The following is a 15860-nucleotide window of genomic DNA, read 5'->3' on the forward strand; positions in this document are numbered from 1 at the left end:
AGCACCAGTTAAGGACACATTCATTTATGGTAGGCACGGGGAGATTCAGTGATTTGCCCAGAATCAGTGAATGTTGAGCCGATGCCGAGACTCGAACCTGGCTCCCCAACTCCGAGGTCAGCAGATCTGGCCATTACTCCACATCCTCGCCCCACTTTCATGGTTAGTTGTTGGTTCTGTTTTAGACTGCGCTAACAGGAGAAATGGACTGGTGCAGGCTGCCCCCTGACGAGAGCCTCGGAACTTAGTTTTTCACAAATTAACCACTGTATGGAACACGAGATTCAGCACAGCATGTGAAACGTAAAGAGGAACTACATCGCTGACTTGGACTAAATGAACAGTTTTTCCAGTCAATATTCAGAAATCGATCACTGCTTTTGTCTGTAATGTTAGAGCCATGCATCTGAAGCCTGATGGGGATCTGTTTCAGTGACAGTTTTTACTTACTGCCTGATCTAAGACGTGGAGGGACCCGGCCCACTTGAAGACCAGATCTTGGTGGGGGTGGTTGAGATGCTGTCATCGGTGAGCAGCGCTGGGTAGACGCACATTGGTGGGCAGTACTGAAGAAGCACACTTTGGAGTAGGGCTGGGATGAACACATTTGTGGGCAGTGCTGGAGAAGTGCACATTGGTGGGCAGTGCCAATGATGCACTGCAGTTCCGAGGATACCCAGGTTTGTGCACTGCTGGGGATACACACTCTGGTGCACTGCTGGAGATACACACGCTGGTTCACTGCCGGGGATACACACGCTGGTGCACTGCCGGGGATACACACGCTGGTGCACTGCCGGGGATACACACGCTGGTGCACTGCCGGGGATACACACGCTGGTGCACTGCCGGGGATACACACGCTGGTGCACTGCCGGGGATACACACGCTGGTGCACTGCTGCAGATGCACACTAGGGTTGTGCTGTTCTTGTCAGTGCTGTGTTGGGGGTACTGTTCTTGCTGGGCGTGCTGGGGATGCGGCCATTCGTTAGTAGAGCTGTGATGCACACTGGGGCAGTGCTGTCCTTGTCAGGGCTGTGTTGGGGGTGCTGTTAGTGTTGTAGATGCGGCCATTCGTTAGTAGTGCTGTGATGCACACTTGGGCAGTGTTTGCGATGCTCACACATTGCCAGGACAGTGCCGGGAAGGCTCACATTGCTGGGCAGTGCTGGATATGCACAGTTTGGTCGGCACGACTGGAGACTCACTCATTGCGGGAGTGCTGTAGATGCAGACATTGGTGTACGGTGCTTGATATACACACTATTGCTTCTCTAGAGCGCCATGAAACCGTTCGGTGTCCGAGCGCTATATACAATCTCAGAAACATAACATAACACGCATTGCCAAGGCTGTGCAGTAGATCTGCATGCTGGAGAGTAGTATTAAAGGTACACATTCTGGCTTGGCAGCATTAGAGGTGCACACAGGGAGGGTGCAGCAAATGCTGAAAGGGATGTGTTGGTGAGGTAAGGCTGTAAGAGGTGGATTTCAGATTTCGCCTGTTGGCTGCGAAGCGCAGGCGCAAAGAGGCACCGCAGCCCCGGCGCCCATGTATCACAGCACAGATCACTTAGTGTGGCTTGCTGCCAACCCTGGACTCGTGTAACTGGGTTGGGACTCATCCCTGCGTTGGGTTTCAAAGCATGCCATTGTTCGGTCTCTGATGCAGACACAGATCAATGCATGTTTGGGTAACTCCCACATGTAGGCAGACTACAACTTCACAAGATCAAACAACTTGCTGATGCACGGATACATAGACTGTGTGCTTTCATAGCACTGTCACCCGTGTGATGGGCACGAGGCAGAAACACATGTTAGCTTCACTGCATAGTAGAACACCACAGAGAGCGGCGGGGGTTAATAATGCAAAGCCGCCAACTTGGCCCATTGACGCTTCAGTATCGGAGGCAGGGATTCTGGCTTTAAGGTTGCATTGGAAATTAGAAAAGATATTTAAAATATTTCTATTCGGAAAGTGGATATTATAATTAATACTGTATTGGTAATATCCTTTTACTTTATTTACATTAAAGTTAGTTTTGATAATAGAGCACACACATCAAATCAGTGCTAATAGCACAATGCATAGAGTGTCATCCATACATAAATGGGGTGCTGGCAATATAATTATAAGAACAAAATGTGTTAGCAGAGCATTTCTTCACTCAAAAGGAAAATTGGAAATGCATCCCTAAAATCAAAGTAAGATTGTGAATATTAAATTGCCGAGGGCAAAGCAGGTGCTGGTGATACTGTGGTATCAGTAGGAGTGCCATTGATACATTCCTAACAACAAAAGGGTTTTAGTAATATATTCCCAGTTTCAGAACAGTGCTAGCATCAATACAAAACTCTGTTAACATAACATCCACGTCACCGCAAGGAACATTAGTAATACGTGGCTTAGATTATAGGGAGTGTTCGCAATACACCCCCAAGATGGAAAGAGGGCTGGTAATACATTTACAAGATTGAACTGAGCCTTTGTAACACAATGCTAAGATCAAATGAGTGTCAGGGATGACTTGCAGAGATCAGGAGGGTGCTAGTAGTATTGTGTTAAGATTAAAGGGAGTGTACGCAGCACATTGCTAAGATCACAATGCATCCCTAAGACCCACAGGAGAATTGGTAACACTGTTGTATGATTAAAAGTACCAGTCGTACACTGCTAAGAACAGAGTGGGTATTAGTAATATAGTCTTCAGATCAAAGGAAGGCTTCCAATAATACACATCGGTGTTCACATAACATCTACAAAATGAAGAACAGCATTATAAATGAATTACTAAGATGAAATGAATGTAGGTAATACAGTGCTAAGATTGAGTGCTGAGGGTGCACTCCCAAGATCAAAAGACTACTATTAATACATTTACAAGATCAGCATCGGCGTTATTAATATACTGCTGAGATCAAGGAGGGCTGGAAATGTATTCGCAAGATGAGGAGGAGTACTAGTAATACTGTGATGAGCTGAGGAGGCATACTAGTAATACTGGTATAGGCCGAGGAGGAGTACTAGTAATATTGGAATAAGCTGAGGAGGGGTACTAGTAATACTGGGATAGGCTGAGGAGGAGTACTAGTAATACTGTGATAAGATGAGGAGGTGTACTAGTAATACTGTGATGAGCTGAGGAGGAGTACTAGTACTATTCTGATGAGCTGAGGAGGAGTGCTAGTAATACTGGGATAGGCTGAGGAGGAGTACTAGTAATACTGTGATAAGCTGAGGAGGAGTGCTAGTAATACTGCGATGAGCTGAGGAGGCATACTAGTAATACTGGGATAGGCTGAGGAGGAGTACTAGTAATACTGTGATAAGCCGAGGAGGAGTGCTAGTAATACTGGGATAGGCTGAGGAGGAGTAGTATTAATACTGTGATAAGCTGAGGAGGAGTGCTAGTAATACTGTGATAAGCTGAGGAGGAGTGCTAGTAATACTGTGATAAGCTGAGGAGGAGTACTAGTAATACTGTGACAAGCTGAGGAGTACTAGTAATACTGGGATAAGCTGAGGAGGAGTGCTGGTAATACTGGGATAAGCTGAGGGGGAGTACTAGCAATACTGTGATAAGCTGAGGAGGAGTGCTAGTAATACTGTGATAAGCTGAGGAGGAGTACTAGTAATACTGTGACAAGCTGAGAAGTACTAGTAATACTGGGATAAGCTGAGGGGGAGTGCTAGTAATACTGGGATAAGCTGAGGAGGAGTAGTAGTAATACTGGGATAAGCTGAGGAGGAGTGCTAGTAATACTGTGATAAGCTGAGGAGGAGTAGTAGTAATACTGGGCTAAGCTGAGGAGAAGTACTAGTGATACTGTGATGAGCTGAGGCGGCATACTAGTAATACTGGGATAGGCTGAGGAGGACTGACATCTGACCCCAGGACTAGGATGGGTCTCACCTGTGCCAGTGGTGTTGAACCCCTAATGCTCCCTGTGGACCAGCTGGGGAAGACCTGGCCTCCAGTGCCTGTCCTGGGTGGCCATCAAGACAGTCCAGCTCCAGAGTCTGGGAGTGCGGGCAGGAGGGTGCTGTATGGGCTGATAATGTAGGGGCTGCGCAAGATGCCCCAACCAGCAGTAGAAGAACACCAACAGCCAGGCAGAGGAGAAGACTAGTGCAGGGAACCAGTAAACTCAGCTCCCTGTAGAATGCACCCTTTTAGAGGCCAGAAGACCTGTTGAGAATCCTCCTGGTGCCACCAGGATCAAAACGAGCTCAGGATGGAAAAAAATGTCACAGCGGGCAGCAGATATTCATTTGTAAGGAGTTTACTAGGACCACTGACACGAAAAAATGGAGCATGTGGGGCTCCACTAATATGTCTGTTAAAACCACTGGGGTGGTTCGGGCCTAGGGTTTGGCCCAATGTTGTTTTTAATAATCTTAGCGGGAAAGCGGCATGAGTGGTGTCCTCCCCCTGATCCAGACTTTGGCCCTGGGGATCCCTCTCCCCATGGCCCGGCCAAAAATATCCTGGAAATCCATCCCGCAGGATGATAAGGGAGGCGGCAGAAGAAAGGCCAAGCTCAGTGCCAGCCCCCCATGCCATGTCTGGGGGTGGTGGGCATACTCCTTCCACAACCCCCATCATAGTCCACTGCATCTGGGTGTCCCAGGTAGGACGGGGATGCCTACCTTCAAAACCAAAAAGAAATGTGCCGAAGCGCCACAACAAGGTAATGGAAGCGGCAGGACCCGCTTATTATACATACACTGTTGTGAGCCTAGAGCGACCCATCATCAGGGTGGGCTGGGGACCATAACTGGCCCTGCCACAGAGCTCGGCTGGCCCTGGTGGGGAGGGGGTGCTAGTGGGAAGCTTTGTGCCGCTTTTGTTGCTGGGGGCTGATATTGCACTCTGCAAAACCGGGCCCCTGTAACAAAACCAGCCACCCAGGGATCTAAACCTGGCCCCCACCCTGGCGGCCCACCGGAGAAACGCCCGGTGCCCGCTACGGCCAGTCCGGCCCTGCCCATAATTCCCTGCAAACATTTATTTACATTTCCTTCTTGCTGTGTTACGCCGCAACCTGGGCAGGGGCACATCCAGCATATTTTCTGAGTGTTGTGAGGGTGGTCCTCGGTCTACTGGGGCATGAAGAACGTGACCCCAGAAAAGGTTTATGAAGTTTCCGAGCACTCTATGAGCTGGAGCTATGGCTCTCGGGCTCCAGAGTGCATGGACCTCTTTCGGTTCGTCCCATGGCTACATCATGGCGCCCGAGTAGCGCAACAGAAGGACTCCGACACATGGTGGTGGTGGTTTATGGGTGTAAATATTTTATTAACAGTATTGTTGATGAATGTTGCAGTGCTTGCACTAATAATAAATACATCACCTTATGGTTATTGATTCCATTGGTTTTAGTAGTAAATCATGATATGTGACTAATTTACTAATGTGGTGATCCATCCACAAGGCCAAAATGTCTTCCTTAGATATTGATTTGGTGACTCCTTGACAAAGCCAATAGGCCTGCTTTATAATTTGATGTAGTGACCTTTTGACAAAGGCAGTAGGCCTGCCTTACAAATAGCAGCACCCCCTTATAATGTTGCATCTGGTAGAGGTGAGGAGGTATCGCGATTATGGGGTTCATGGCCCACTAAGGGTGTAATATGATATGAGGGTGTCACCAAAGATATTTCCAATTACCTAATGCACATATTTGTAATATAATGCACAGCATTTCTTATTGTGTATGAGTGTGTATGTAGTAAATGTACTCTTCCTATTTAAAACAACAACTGGACAATCATTTATTGAGTGTTGTTGTTGTGTGCCAGCTAATGGAGAATACTAACCCCACAATACCTAACCGGAGAAGATATTGGACTGCTCTGGTTCGCTACCATAAGAGAGTCAAGTGCTACTTGTTTCCCAGTAATAAAACAATTGTGGACCTATTACTTGTGAAGGACTCGTATCCTTCGCAACTAATAACCCAATTTCTTATTCCCGCCTTCACTGCTACCCAAGTATCATGGACTGGGCATCGCTTCTTGGATAGTCTGCCAAACGTCCGCTTTCACAGACGACTTGACTCGTACCTCATACAATGATGTCTTCTCCATCTCTTACCCTTGCAGCTCATGACCAAGCACCCTGGTAAGCGGCTGGGCTGTGGTCCAGAAGGCGAGCGGGACATCAAGGAGCACGCGTTCTTCCGATTTATCGACTGGGAAAAACTCACGAACAAAGAAGTTCAGCCCCCATACAAGCCAAAGGCTGTGAGTGCTCTTTCTCTTCCTGTCTCTGTCCACATGTGTGCTCATGTCTTTGTACAGAATTCCTCTTTGTTGTATGTTGCTATATATGTTTGTTCCACTCAGTATGGCATTCTCTAACATTTTGTCTAAAAATGTAAACCCCGGAGTTCTGCTGCTTGCGATGAGGACCCTGCGGCTGTTCTCTGAGCACAAGGAGATATGGTATTAACGGCACAACCCACGCTGATCCGCAGGAGGCCTGCTGGATTCTGCATAGCTGATTGGGAATAAGCAGTGTTCATGGACACATCATTTTAATGTGGGCCGACAGTGGATCTGGAAGCACAAATTTCCAATTGCGGTTCTCAAAGTATTTTTGACGGTGATAACGTTTGCAGGAAATAGACTTTAGGAGATGCATCCTTGTTTTTAAATCCAGGCTGGATAATTGATCAATCTTGATATAATGAGGTTTTTCTTAGAAATGAATAATATGAGGGGGTCCAAACATTATCTTTTTAGATCAGAAAACAATTTATTATTCCTTATTTCAATAAAGTTGAGCTGAGCTTTAGTGTTGCCGTTGGCTCTAAAATTGTACGTATCGTAGCTCCCTTGGTAGAAGAATGTCCTGATCTCCACTTGTGCGCATATTTTCGGTGTTCCACAGTCCTTCACACGAAGGCTTCGCCCATGCTTAGACAAGTAAACACAGACTTGCTCGCTTTCTTTCATAAAGATCTATCAAGCGGAGAATGGAGAACTAAGGAAGAGTTGACGGTGGGGACTCCATCTTGAAAGGTGGTCCCCAAGCATGGATGATCCTAAGCACATAATGTTCATTGGGAATATGTCAATCATCTCCAAGCAGTCACACACTAACAGTGAGATATTTGTTTTTACTCTGATCTTGCTGACCTATTTTAAATCCTATTTCAGATAGCTGATTGTACTTTAAAGTAGTGTTATTTTAACCAAAAACTGGCAGCGCCATAGATCATCAATATTTAGTATATCGGTCAATAACTTAGCCAACACGAGTAATTGTAGGAGGAATTCAATAGTTTTACTATTGTGATTCCAAAAACTTCTAGCCGAATTGATGACAATTCAATGATGGCCGTGCAGTTTGCAGAGAAGTGTTGATACCCTGATCTTAGGATATCGCTAAACACATGGCGAGAGAGTTAAATTGCAGAAAACAAAGGGAATGGACTGGGCTGCTGAGAGAAGATCCAGGCACTGTTGTAAACATCACTTCATCTATGACCCTAGAGACCAAATATTGATAGCAGCCAAATACAGTACTATAACCATTGGTTCCGACTGTTCTCATGGAACCGGATTGTCAAAGTCTTTCTTGGCTCTGGCTTTTAAACATCACCGCTGTCCATGTGGCCTTCGATTACATGGAACCCGTTTATTTACAGTGTTTCAGCAGCTGGCTCTGGTGATTCCATTTGCCTGAAACTGGCCAGTATCATCTTCTGTTTTATGATGCTTGCTTCCCGTGTCAGCATTATTGTGTGTTTTGAGTATTCACCATCTTTTGAACAGATAATACCCAGTGTAGAGAGGTGTCCAACATTGCAGTGACATGCCTGAATGTGATTTATGTTCAGAAATCACAGCATGATCTTATGCACTGAATGAACTATGAAATATTTGAACCCTCAGTACGTCGGCTGGTGATGCACTCACATCCTTCAATCAACACCCGGACCTTTACCAACATTAATGCTACTTTGCTGCTTTTCCCCCGAAGGGAGGTGATCTACCTCTCCCCTAGATGATCCCGTAACCTGGTGCTCTACAGAGACCAAAACCATTGTACTCCTTTTAAGAAGCACGGATTCTAGGCTTGGCCTGATCTCTTCAATATGTGTAGAAACACATTTATGTAGACCCTACTGTTAACAAAATAGGGCACATGATATTCTTACTAGTCCCAGAGAGCTGACTGTAGCATCTCTGTTCCTCGGAAGAATCAAAAATCACGTAATGCATCCACGGTGATGCCTAGGATTGTGCACCAGGAGATTGAACCTCATCCGAAATCTTCACCCCAGTTTTTAAACTCTTGGGTGGACATTTGCAGACACAGTGCCGTGGCTAGAGAATGACTGTTCCAGGCAGCTGCCTCACAGCGCCACCACACATGGCCACAGGGGGGCACCAGGGCCCTTTGAAAATCCTTACCCTGGAATTGTGCTAGCAGGAACTAGCTATAAAACAGAGCCTCTTCCTTGGGAGATAGGGACCAGGAGTGGTCGGAGTTTGCCACTCCAGCAGCGTGATACAAAGCAGAAGTAAAGGTAAATATATCTGAGCTGTTTACTGAGACATTTTACACGCCTGCTGCCTTCTGTAAATGTATTTGATCTACGTCGGAGGAAGTTGCCTGTTCAAAACGCTGTGTGGGCCGCTCTTCCTGTCCTGTGAAGCCGGTAGTCACTCATCTAAGCATATATTCGGCAAGGATATATTGTGTTGCCACCACATTGATGAGCTCTTGTCTTTTCTCACTTCTAGTTCCACGCCTGGGTCAGTAAGGCTGTTCTGCATCACATCACCTCTCCTTGCAAATGTCCCTGCTTGATCCTATTGCATATGTGCATAGCTGCCAATTCTCACTGTATCACCGTGTGTCATTCAGTGTCAGCACTTGTCCCACGGTCTCGGGGTGAAGAGACATTGTCACATGGTGCATAGTAAGGTTGTGGAATCCATTAAATAGAATGGGTTTGCAGCTCAATGGTGGATGCTCTATATTCACAACATCTACACTGGGTTTTCATTCTTCATGGCACATGAGAAGCAGCCATCAGGGCCTTTCCTTGTGGTCCTCTCAAAGGTGGGCCATGTGCTGAAGTGCTGGCCTCTGCTTGGCGGCTGCTCAAGCAGTTTTGGAGCTCCAAAGTCATGGCCACTCTCAAAGGCCCACCCCCCCACCAAGGCCCTTTCTGCCTCTTCCAGAGGATCACACTGTGGAAGTAAGTCAATGTCTGTATTTGGCATCCCTTTAAAGGGCATCACGAAGGAGGACTAGGAGCAACCCTGGGCGGAAAACTACGCTACGCTTGCGGAGTGTGCATAGCGAGTGCAACTACGTGCTACGCAAATTGCACGTAGCACAGTGCAAAAACGCGTAGCGGGCATTTTTTGCTCGCTTGCGGTCCTCAACGTCAAGTTGGCGACTGCGAGCGAGCAAAATCAACATCCCGGCGAGACTTTTTCCTCGTTCGCGATTGGCAACATCAAGTTGCCGATCGCGAGCATGGAAAAAAAAACTCCCGGCGAGATTCTCAACGTGGGGAAGTCAGGTTTCTTATTGCGAGTGGTCACGTATTCTGGCAACCGCTCGCGATGAGAAACTACCAGTCCGCGTTGAGAAAGCTGCCGCTCGAGTACAAATCTAATTGAGCGGCAGAAAATGACCGCTTGCACTGTGCATGATGCCGTTCGCAATGATTGCACAGTGTGGACAAGCATCCGTCACTGTGCAATCATTGCGAGCAGCATTTCCCTAACGCACTACACAGTTCGCGTAGCTACGCGTAGCGCGACGTAGTGCATAGTGCACTCCATGTAGCGTAGCGCAACTACGCGAACTACGCCCAGGGTTAACTAGGAGCCGATGTAGTACTGAACCTCTTTGTACCCGAAGCTTAATCTCCAAAGTAGCTCACGCCACCTCGCTGGGCTTACACCTTTGTTGATCTTTTCTTTTAGGGGCGTGAATTTTCTCTTGTGAAGTGTCTAGATCAGACTACAGGTAACCCATTCCCTATAGAAGAGGATGAGTTCCATGAACACTGTTGTGCTCTTTGAGAAGCTTTTCATGGTCCTACTCGCGAGGGGAGAATTCAGTTTCAGTTATTTTGGAAACGTATGAGGTGAAAAATCCTCACAAGTAACTACTATTTGTATCAAGGATCATTGACAGGTTTTGGATACAGTTCCTTATCAAAACTGTGGGTTTTATAACAAACACATTGTCAATGTACACATTCTGTGACATTTAATGTATCTATGTGTGAAATCTTATATATGTTGTACATGTGTTACCTCTTCGTATGTTTGTGATTTATGTTAGCCTGTTTGTTGAGGGGACCTTTGTATGTCTTTCTGCGCCACCAGGTATCCTGGACATCTTCCATTCCTGACTACGTGTGCCAGTTTATGAACATTTCTGGGGTCTGGGTAGGGTTTTTCTGCTCACGAAAAATATGTTCTTCCATAAAGATTTTTGCAATTGTGCAGTAGGTATGTTGGAACAAGTATTCTGCACACACCATCATCGGAGTACCTCGAAATGGTGGCTCTGTTATACCAAATGTGCCTGCCAGTCTTATCATAATTTGAGCACCTTAGCTGGAACGTCCCAAAGATGCTGTTTTCTTTGGAGTGCTGTCTGCTCTGATGGTACTTCTTGTGTTCATCACACCCCCAGGACCAATGGTGTTTCTGGCAGCCCCAACACTGATAATATTTTGAGTAATCCAAGGTATATGCTCCTCTCTGCCCGGGCATCACTATGCCTATTGGGTATGGGAGCCGTGCGACCGCCCCTGTCTCTTGCACCAGGGGCACAGCCAGGCATTGTTTATCAGCCATGTGCAGTGAGGGTGAACCCCTTGCTCTACTTTACTTCTGCTCGGTGATGGAATTCTCTCATCTTTCTTTTCTTTTAGTTGGGTTTGGTGTGGTTTCTGGGTGCTGTTGTCTGAGCAGTGGGTGGGAAACAGTCAATCCCATGGGGTCATGCAGTCATAACGCTGCACAGCAAGTTCTACGTAGAAGGACTGAATGTCTGGCATGCTCTCCACATTCTGTGCCCAGTGGTATATGGTGCTCCGCTGGAAAACCCAGACAGAGCATTTGTAGTGCTGTGTAATGCTTCTGGGTACGTCAATTGTGCTTGGCTGCATAGAGTCATAAACACTAGCAGTGTGCATGGGCCATAACACAATCACTGACACTGTCTTGCACTTTCCCTCTACCTCCATTGCCAGTGGGACTTTCCATTGCCCTTGGTGTTGAGAGTAGCGCTGGTTCCTTTGCTGCTGCGTGATCATTGGATGAGCTGTGGGTTCTCAAAGATTCTCGTCTTGTTACCGGTACTGGCATCTTCTTGGCTTCCTTTGATCTCTTTGCAGATCTGACTTATCAAGAATGCCTGAAATGAATAGCACACATCGCCTTCCGGGTCTGTTGCCATCTCTGAGGTGAACGTTGATTCATCTAGCAACCAGTGTATTTCTGATGTCCTCGCTGTCCCTGTTTCGACTTCAGTACATTTAGCATCCAAAGATGGTTGTTAATTATTCCGCTTCTGACCAAATGTATGTTGTTATTCCTGAAGATTGTTCGGATATTGCTGTTAATGCTCTGTGTAATGGTGGAATCACACTTTGCTGCAGTGCTAATGTTGTACTTTGAGATCCTGCTGGTGTTGATAATGCATCAGGTATTCATGATTGATGGTAGCTTGAGTGTTCATGGTTGTTTAACTTTAGGTTTTACTGATGGAGCTGATGTTGGCTTGAACACCACTGCTGTTGATGGTATTTTGAGCTGGTTGGTACTGGTGGTGTGTGGGGCTCCAGTGGGAATGACATTATTCCTGGTTCCGGTGATACCTCTGGCTGCTCAGACACTTCCTCCGACTCCCCTCGTAGTGGCTCTTAGGCCTGCCTGCTGCTATTGACACTCCAGCTCCTCTGATGCCTCCTCAAGCTCCCCTGGAAGTGGCTCTCCCAATGCTAGTGGTAACACAGCCTGCTCTGATGCTGGCCAGGTTCCCCTGCTAGCCCCGCCTCACTCTCCACCAGTGCTGAGTGTCGCCTCGGGTACCTCTACTGGTATCTAAGGCTGCCAAGCTGCTTGTGGTTTCTGACTCTCCTCTGATGCTTCCTCTGACTCTACTGGTTGTGTTGGTGTTTCAGGCTCCTCTGGAGGTAACTCGCACTCTCCAACTTGTGTTGGTACATCAGCCTGATATTGACTGGCACTAATGGTACCTTACTGGTACCTTAGACTTGGTATATTAGTCATTTATATTTCTAATGTGGGGTGGATAGCTTTTACTCCCCTGGTGGGGTTAATAGCTTTGAATTTGCTGGTGGGGCTTTGCTCTTAAGTTCAACACCTTTTGGTATGTTACTAACCCTGGTCCCTGTGATAATGGTAGTAGCCTTTGCCCCCCAAACTCCCCCCTGCCCCAACCGGGGTACTAGTGTCTCGACTCCCTGGGCAGTGCTATTGACATAAACTCTGTTCGGAGTGCTGGCGGCTTTGGTCTCCCTGCTGATGTCAGTATCTCTTCTTATGAACAGCGTTCTCTAATATAGGGAACGTCCCTATAGAGTGTCAGTGAATCGCGTCCTACGTTTGTTTACCAAACGTAGGACGCGATTCACTGACACTCTGGACGTTGATCTCTGATGAAGGGTTTCAGACCCGAAATGCATTGGAGCATAAAGGAGTAAAAACCGCAAATAATTGATGTGAAACATGGTTGCATCAAGATGAATTCATCTGAAGATTGAAAATCAATATGAATTAAGCTATGATGATGGTTTGACTAACTTACTTACACAACGTTGGTCAAAAACAGTTTAAACACCCTCCGGGACGTTCCCTATAATAGAGAACGCTGTTCATTTCTTTACTTGTGTACTGGACTGGAGTACACACCAAACCTCAAGTAACTCGCTACAAATCCCGGTTGTGCGCGATTAATCCAATTTAATTTAGCATCTCTTCTTACCCATGTGGACAGTTACCCTTGCGTTAAGAATGCAGGCTCCTCTGTACGTGCTCATGGAGTTGAATCCACTGGCAGAGTTGGTGGCTTGGGTTTCCGTGGTGGTTTTAGTGTTTCTGATTCGCATGGTTTGGGCTTCACTAGTGCTGTTGGCTGGTTCGCCCTGGTGTTGGTAGTGGCTTAAACTTCCCTGTTGGTGTTTGTGGCATTGCCTTTTGTGGTGGTGTTTGTGGCTCTGACTTCCCAGGTGGGTCTAGAGTTGTCGACTGACTCTGTGATGATAGTGTTTGTGGATTTGACTCTGATGTTTTGTTCACCTGGTGGTGGTAATTTCCAGAGCTCTCCTCTTGGTGCTTTGACTTCCCTGGTTGCTCTAGATGTGTTGTCTGGCTCTCCTGGTGGCATTAGTGGTTTTAACTTCCTGGGTGGGACTGGTTATATTGTCTGGCTCACTTGGTAGAGTTTGCGGATTTGGTTCTCCTGATGGTGCTAACACTCTAGCAACCCTGGTGGCTGCAGCATCTCTAGTTACTTTTGCTATGTAGCTCTCCTGCTGGTGTGAATAGTGGGAGCTCCACCGGTAGTGCTTGTGGCATTGGCTCTTGTTGTGGTGCTCATGTTGTGTCTATAGTTGCCAGGTAGTTTCCCTGGCGGTGTTAACAGTTCTCTGGTTGCTTTTAGACCTAGGGTCCCATTACTAAAGCACTAGGCTGGAAGGGCAACACTGCCTTGTCTCTGACGTGTTCTAAGCTGAGACGCCGCCATGCCTGGTACCCCGCTGCGCCTCCTCTCTCTTCCGCCTGATTAACCTTTGTCTGGGTGATTGGAACATGGCAGTTTTGAGCGCCTCATTGCAGCGCGCGCCTTTCTGCGTCCTCTGTTTTGACATTGGGTGTCTGCGTTACAGCTCCTCCGCTCCGTCTCTGCATACCAATCCTGAGCATGTTCCCTCCGTCACCCCGCCAAGTTTATTTACACTTGTTTTTTTTCTTTTAATGGAGATAATTAGTGTTGTTTGTGATCCAATTATCCTTTACTTACACATAGCGCGTCACGTTCTTCAGATCTTCCGCACTGTTGCCGCCTTGGTAATCCAATAACGCTGCTCCCGCCAACAAACTGTGGAAGGCCCGCGCGCCCTGGTCAAACTCTGCAGCCTCCTCTCGGGCGCTGGAATAAATCATCTGCGCAGAAAGGTCTTTGTGCATTTTCCAAGTCCTCTAGAAATTGATCCTAAGATGGCGCGTGCTGCTTTTTGTTTGGCGGCTCATAAATCAGACCGATTTGCCTGCCTGGCAGCTGCAGCCTTTTGTAGGGGAACCCGTGAGACAAGATTCCTAGACCTTCGTCTACTGGTGGCCAACCCGTTCTTCCATTTTGCTCGTCCCAATTCCCTTTCCCTAGGATCTGCCCTGTACGGGGTAAGACTCCACTGAGCAGAAATACAAGCTTACATCGGTGGTCGTGGGCCACACCTAGGCCATGGTCGTCAACTTGTCCCCCTTGGGTCATAATAGTGTCCGGCTTAGAATAGGTGTCAATTCGTCAAAAGAGTAGGGATTGCAGAAGTGATATCCCATATCCCTGATCCCCGATGACATCTCATAGTCGGCCTCTTGTCATGCCGTTGGGTCCTCATCGGCCTGCTGGTTGATGCTAAGGGGCTCAGTGAAGGGCAGTATGTGGAACTTTGCAGCCAGTTGGCCTTTGCTGTAAGTCGGGGTTGTCCAAAGTCGGCCCGGGAGGGCCGTATTCGTGCCAGATTTTTAGTATATCACCCCCATTTAGATAAATGTAGTTATCTTTAAAATCTGGCATGGCGCTCCCCTGTGCGCCATTTATCTGGCCTTTTACTCCTTCTGAACTTTGCTTCGGTACATGTCCTGTCTTCCTTTTGATCTGTCACTCCGTGTTAGGGTTGTGATGGGTTTATTCCGTCGGCCTGGGTGTGCCTAATTGCTCATCTCTGGACTTCAAGGAACTGCCTTCCACCCGCTGCTAAACCAAAGCCTAGTTTCTCCCCCCCCCCCTCCTCACTTTAACTCATACAATAAAACTTGCCCCAAATAACAAAACAGTTTAATTTCCACTCTTTCACTTTAAGGTCTGTTCTCAGTATATGGAGATGGAAGGTTAAAGGTCAGTGTTTTGTGCACGAGCGCACACCTTGTGAGGTTTTACCCTCTAGTGACCTCACACTCAAACCGGAAAGGTTCGACAAATTACACTTTTGTACAAAGTGTTACAAGGGCAGAGCATGCAGTATTAAGAGCATCGCAGAGCCCTGATTTGTCACTGAATGCCCGTCGTGTGTGGTTTTATTGTGAGGAAAACACTTTGCACGCCCCTTTTCTAGGTGCAAGCAATGTGGAGTCCTTTTGCACAGGCTGCATTTTCGTCTCGTTCTTCCCTCTCACGGGCCGGTGTCTGACTCCATGGATATACCAGAGGTGGGTGGGGGGGCTGGGGATCACCCAGGGCAGTCCGTGGCCCCAGAGTGTGGCCCGAGGCTCCCGGTTATCCGCAGCCTCAGAGTGTGACCTGAGGCAGTCCAGCTGTATCCAATCCGGGGCCTTCCTTTGACTCATTGGCTTGCGAAGCCCCCAGAGCTCTGCTTTGCTCCCAGGCCTGCAGCCCCCCTGGGTAGGGTAAGGAGTGGGGCTTCCTTCTCTCTCCCCACTTCCCTCTATCAACCCTTAGACATGTGTTAGCCAGGCCACGTTTTTTAAAAAAATTTAAATGAGGGGACTAACTAAATTAGACAGTATGCGAGTGACATCACGGCTTGTGACGTCACTGTGGTTGACATCCCATGTTGCATCACAGGAAATGACATCACAGAAAGTGGCATCTGTAAAAA

The 15860-nt window shown here is 47.4% G+C and overlaps 1 protein-coding gene across 2 annotated transcripts in view; it reads left to right on the forward strand.

Moving 5' to 3' along the window:
* PRKCB (protein kinase C beta) overlaps positions 1–15860 on the forward strand; it is a 1047370-nt gene that overhangs the window by 834261 nt on the left and 197249 nt on the right. For both annotated transcript variants that reach the window (XM_085629465.1, XM_085629464.1), the window contains exon 16: positions 6112–6252. In XM_085629465.1, coding sequence (XP_085485591.1) covers positions 6112–6252 — 141 coding nt within the window. The remainder of the gene's footprint in view (positions 1–6111; positions 6253–15860) is intronic.

This window comes from Triturus cristatus, chromosome 10 (genome assembly GCF_964204655.1).
Source record: "Triturus cristatus chromosome 10, aTriCri1.1, whole genome shotgun sequence".
NCBI lineage: Eukaryota > Metazoa > Chordata > Amphibia > Caudata > Salamandridae > Triturus > Triturus cristatus.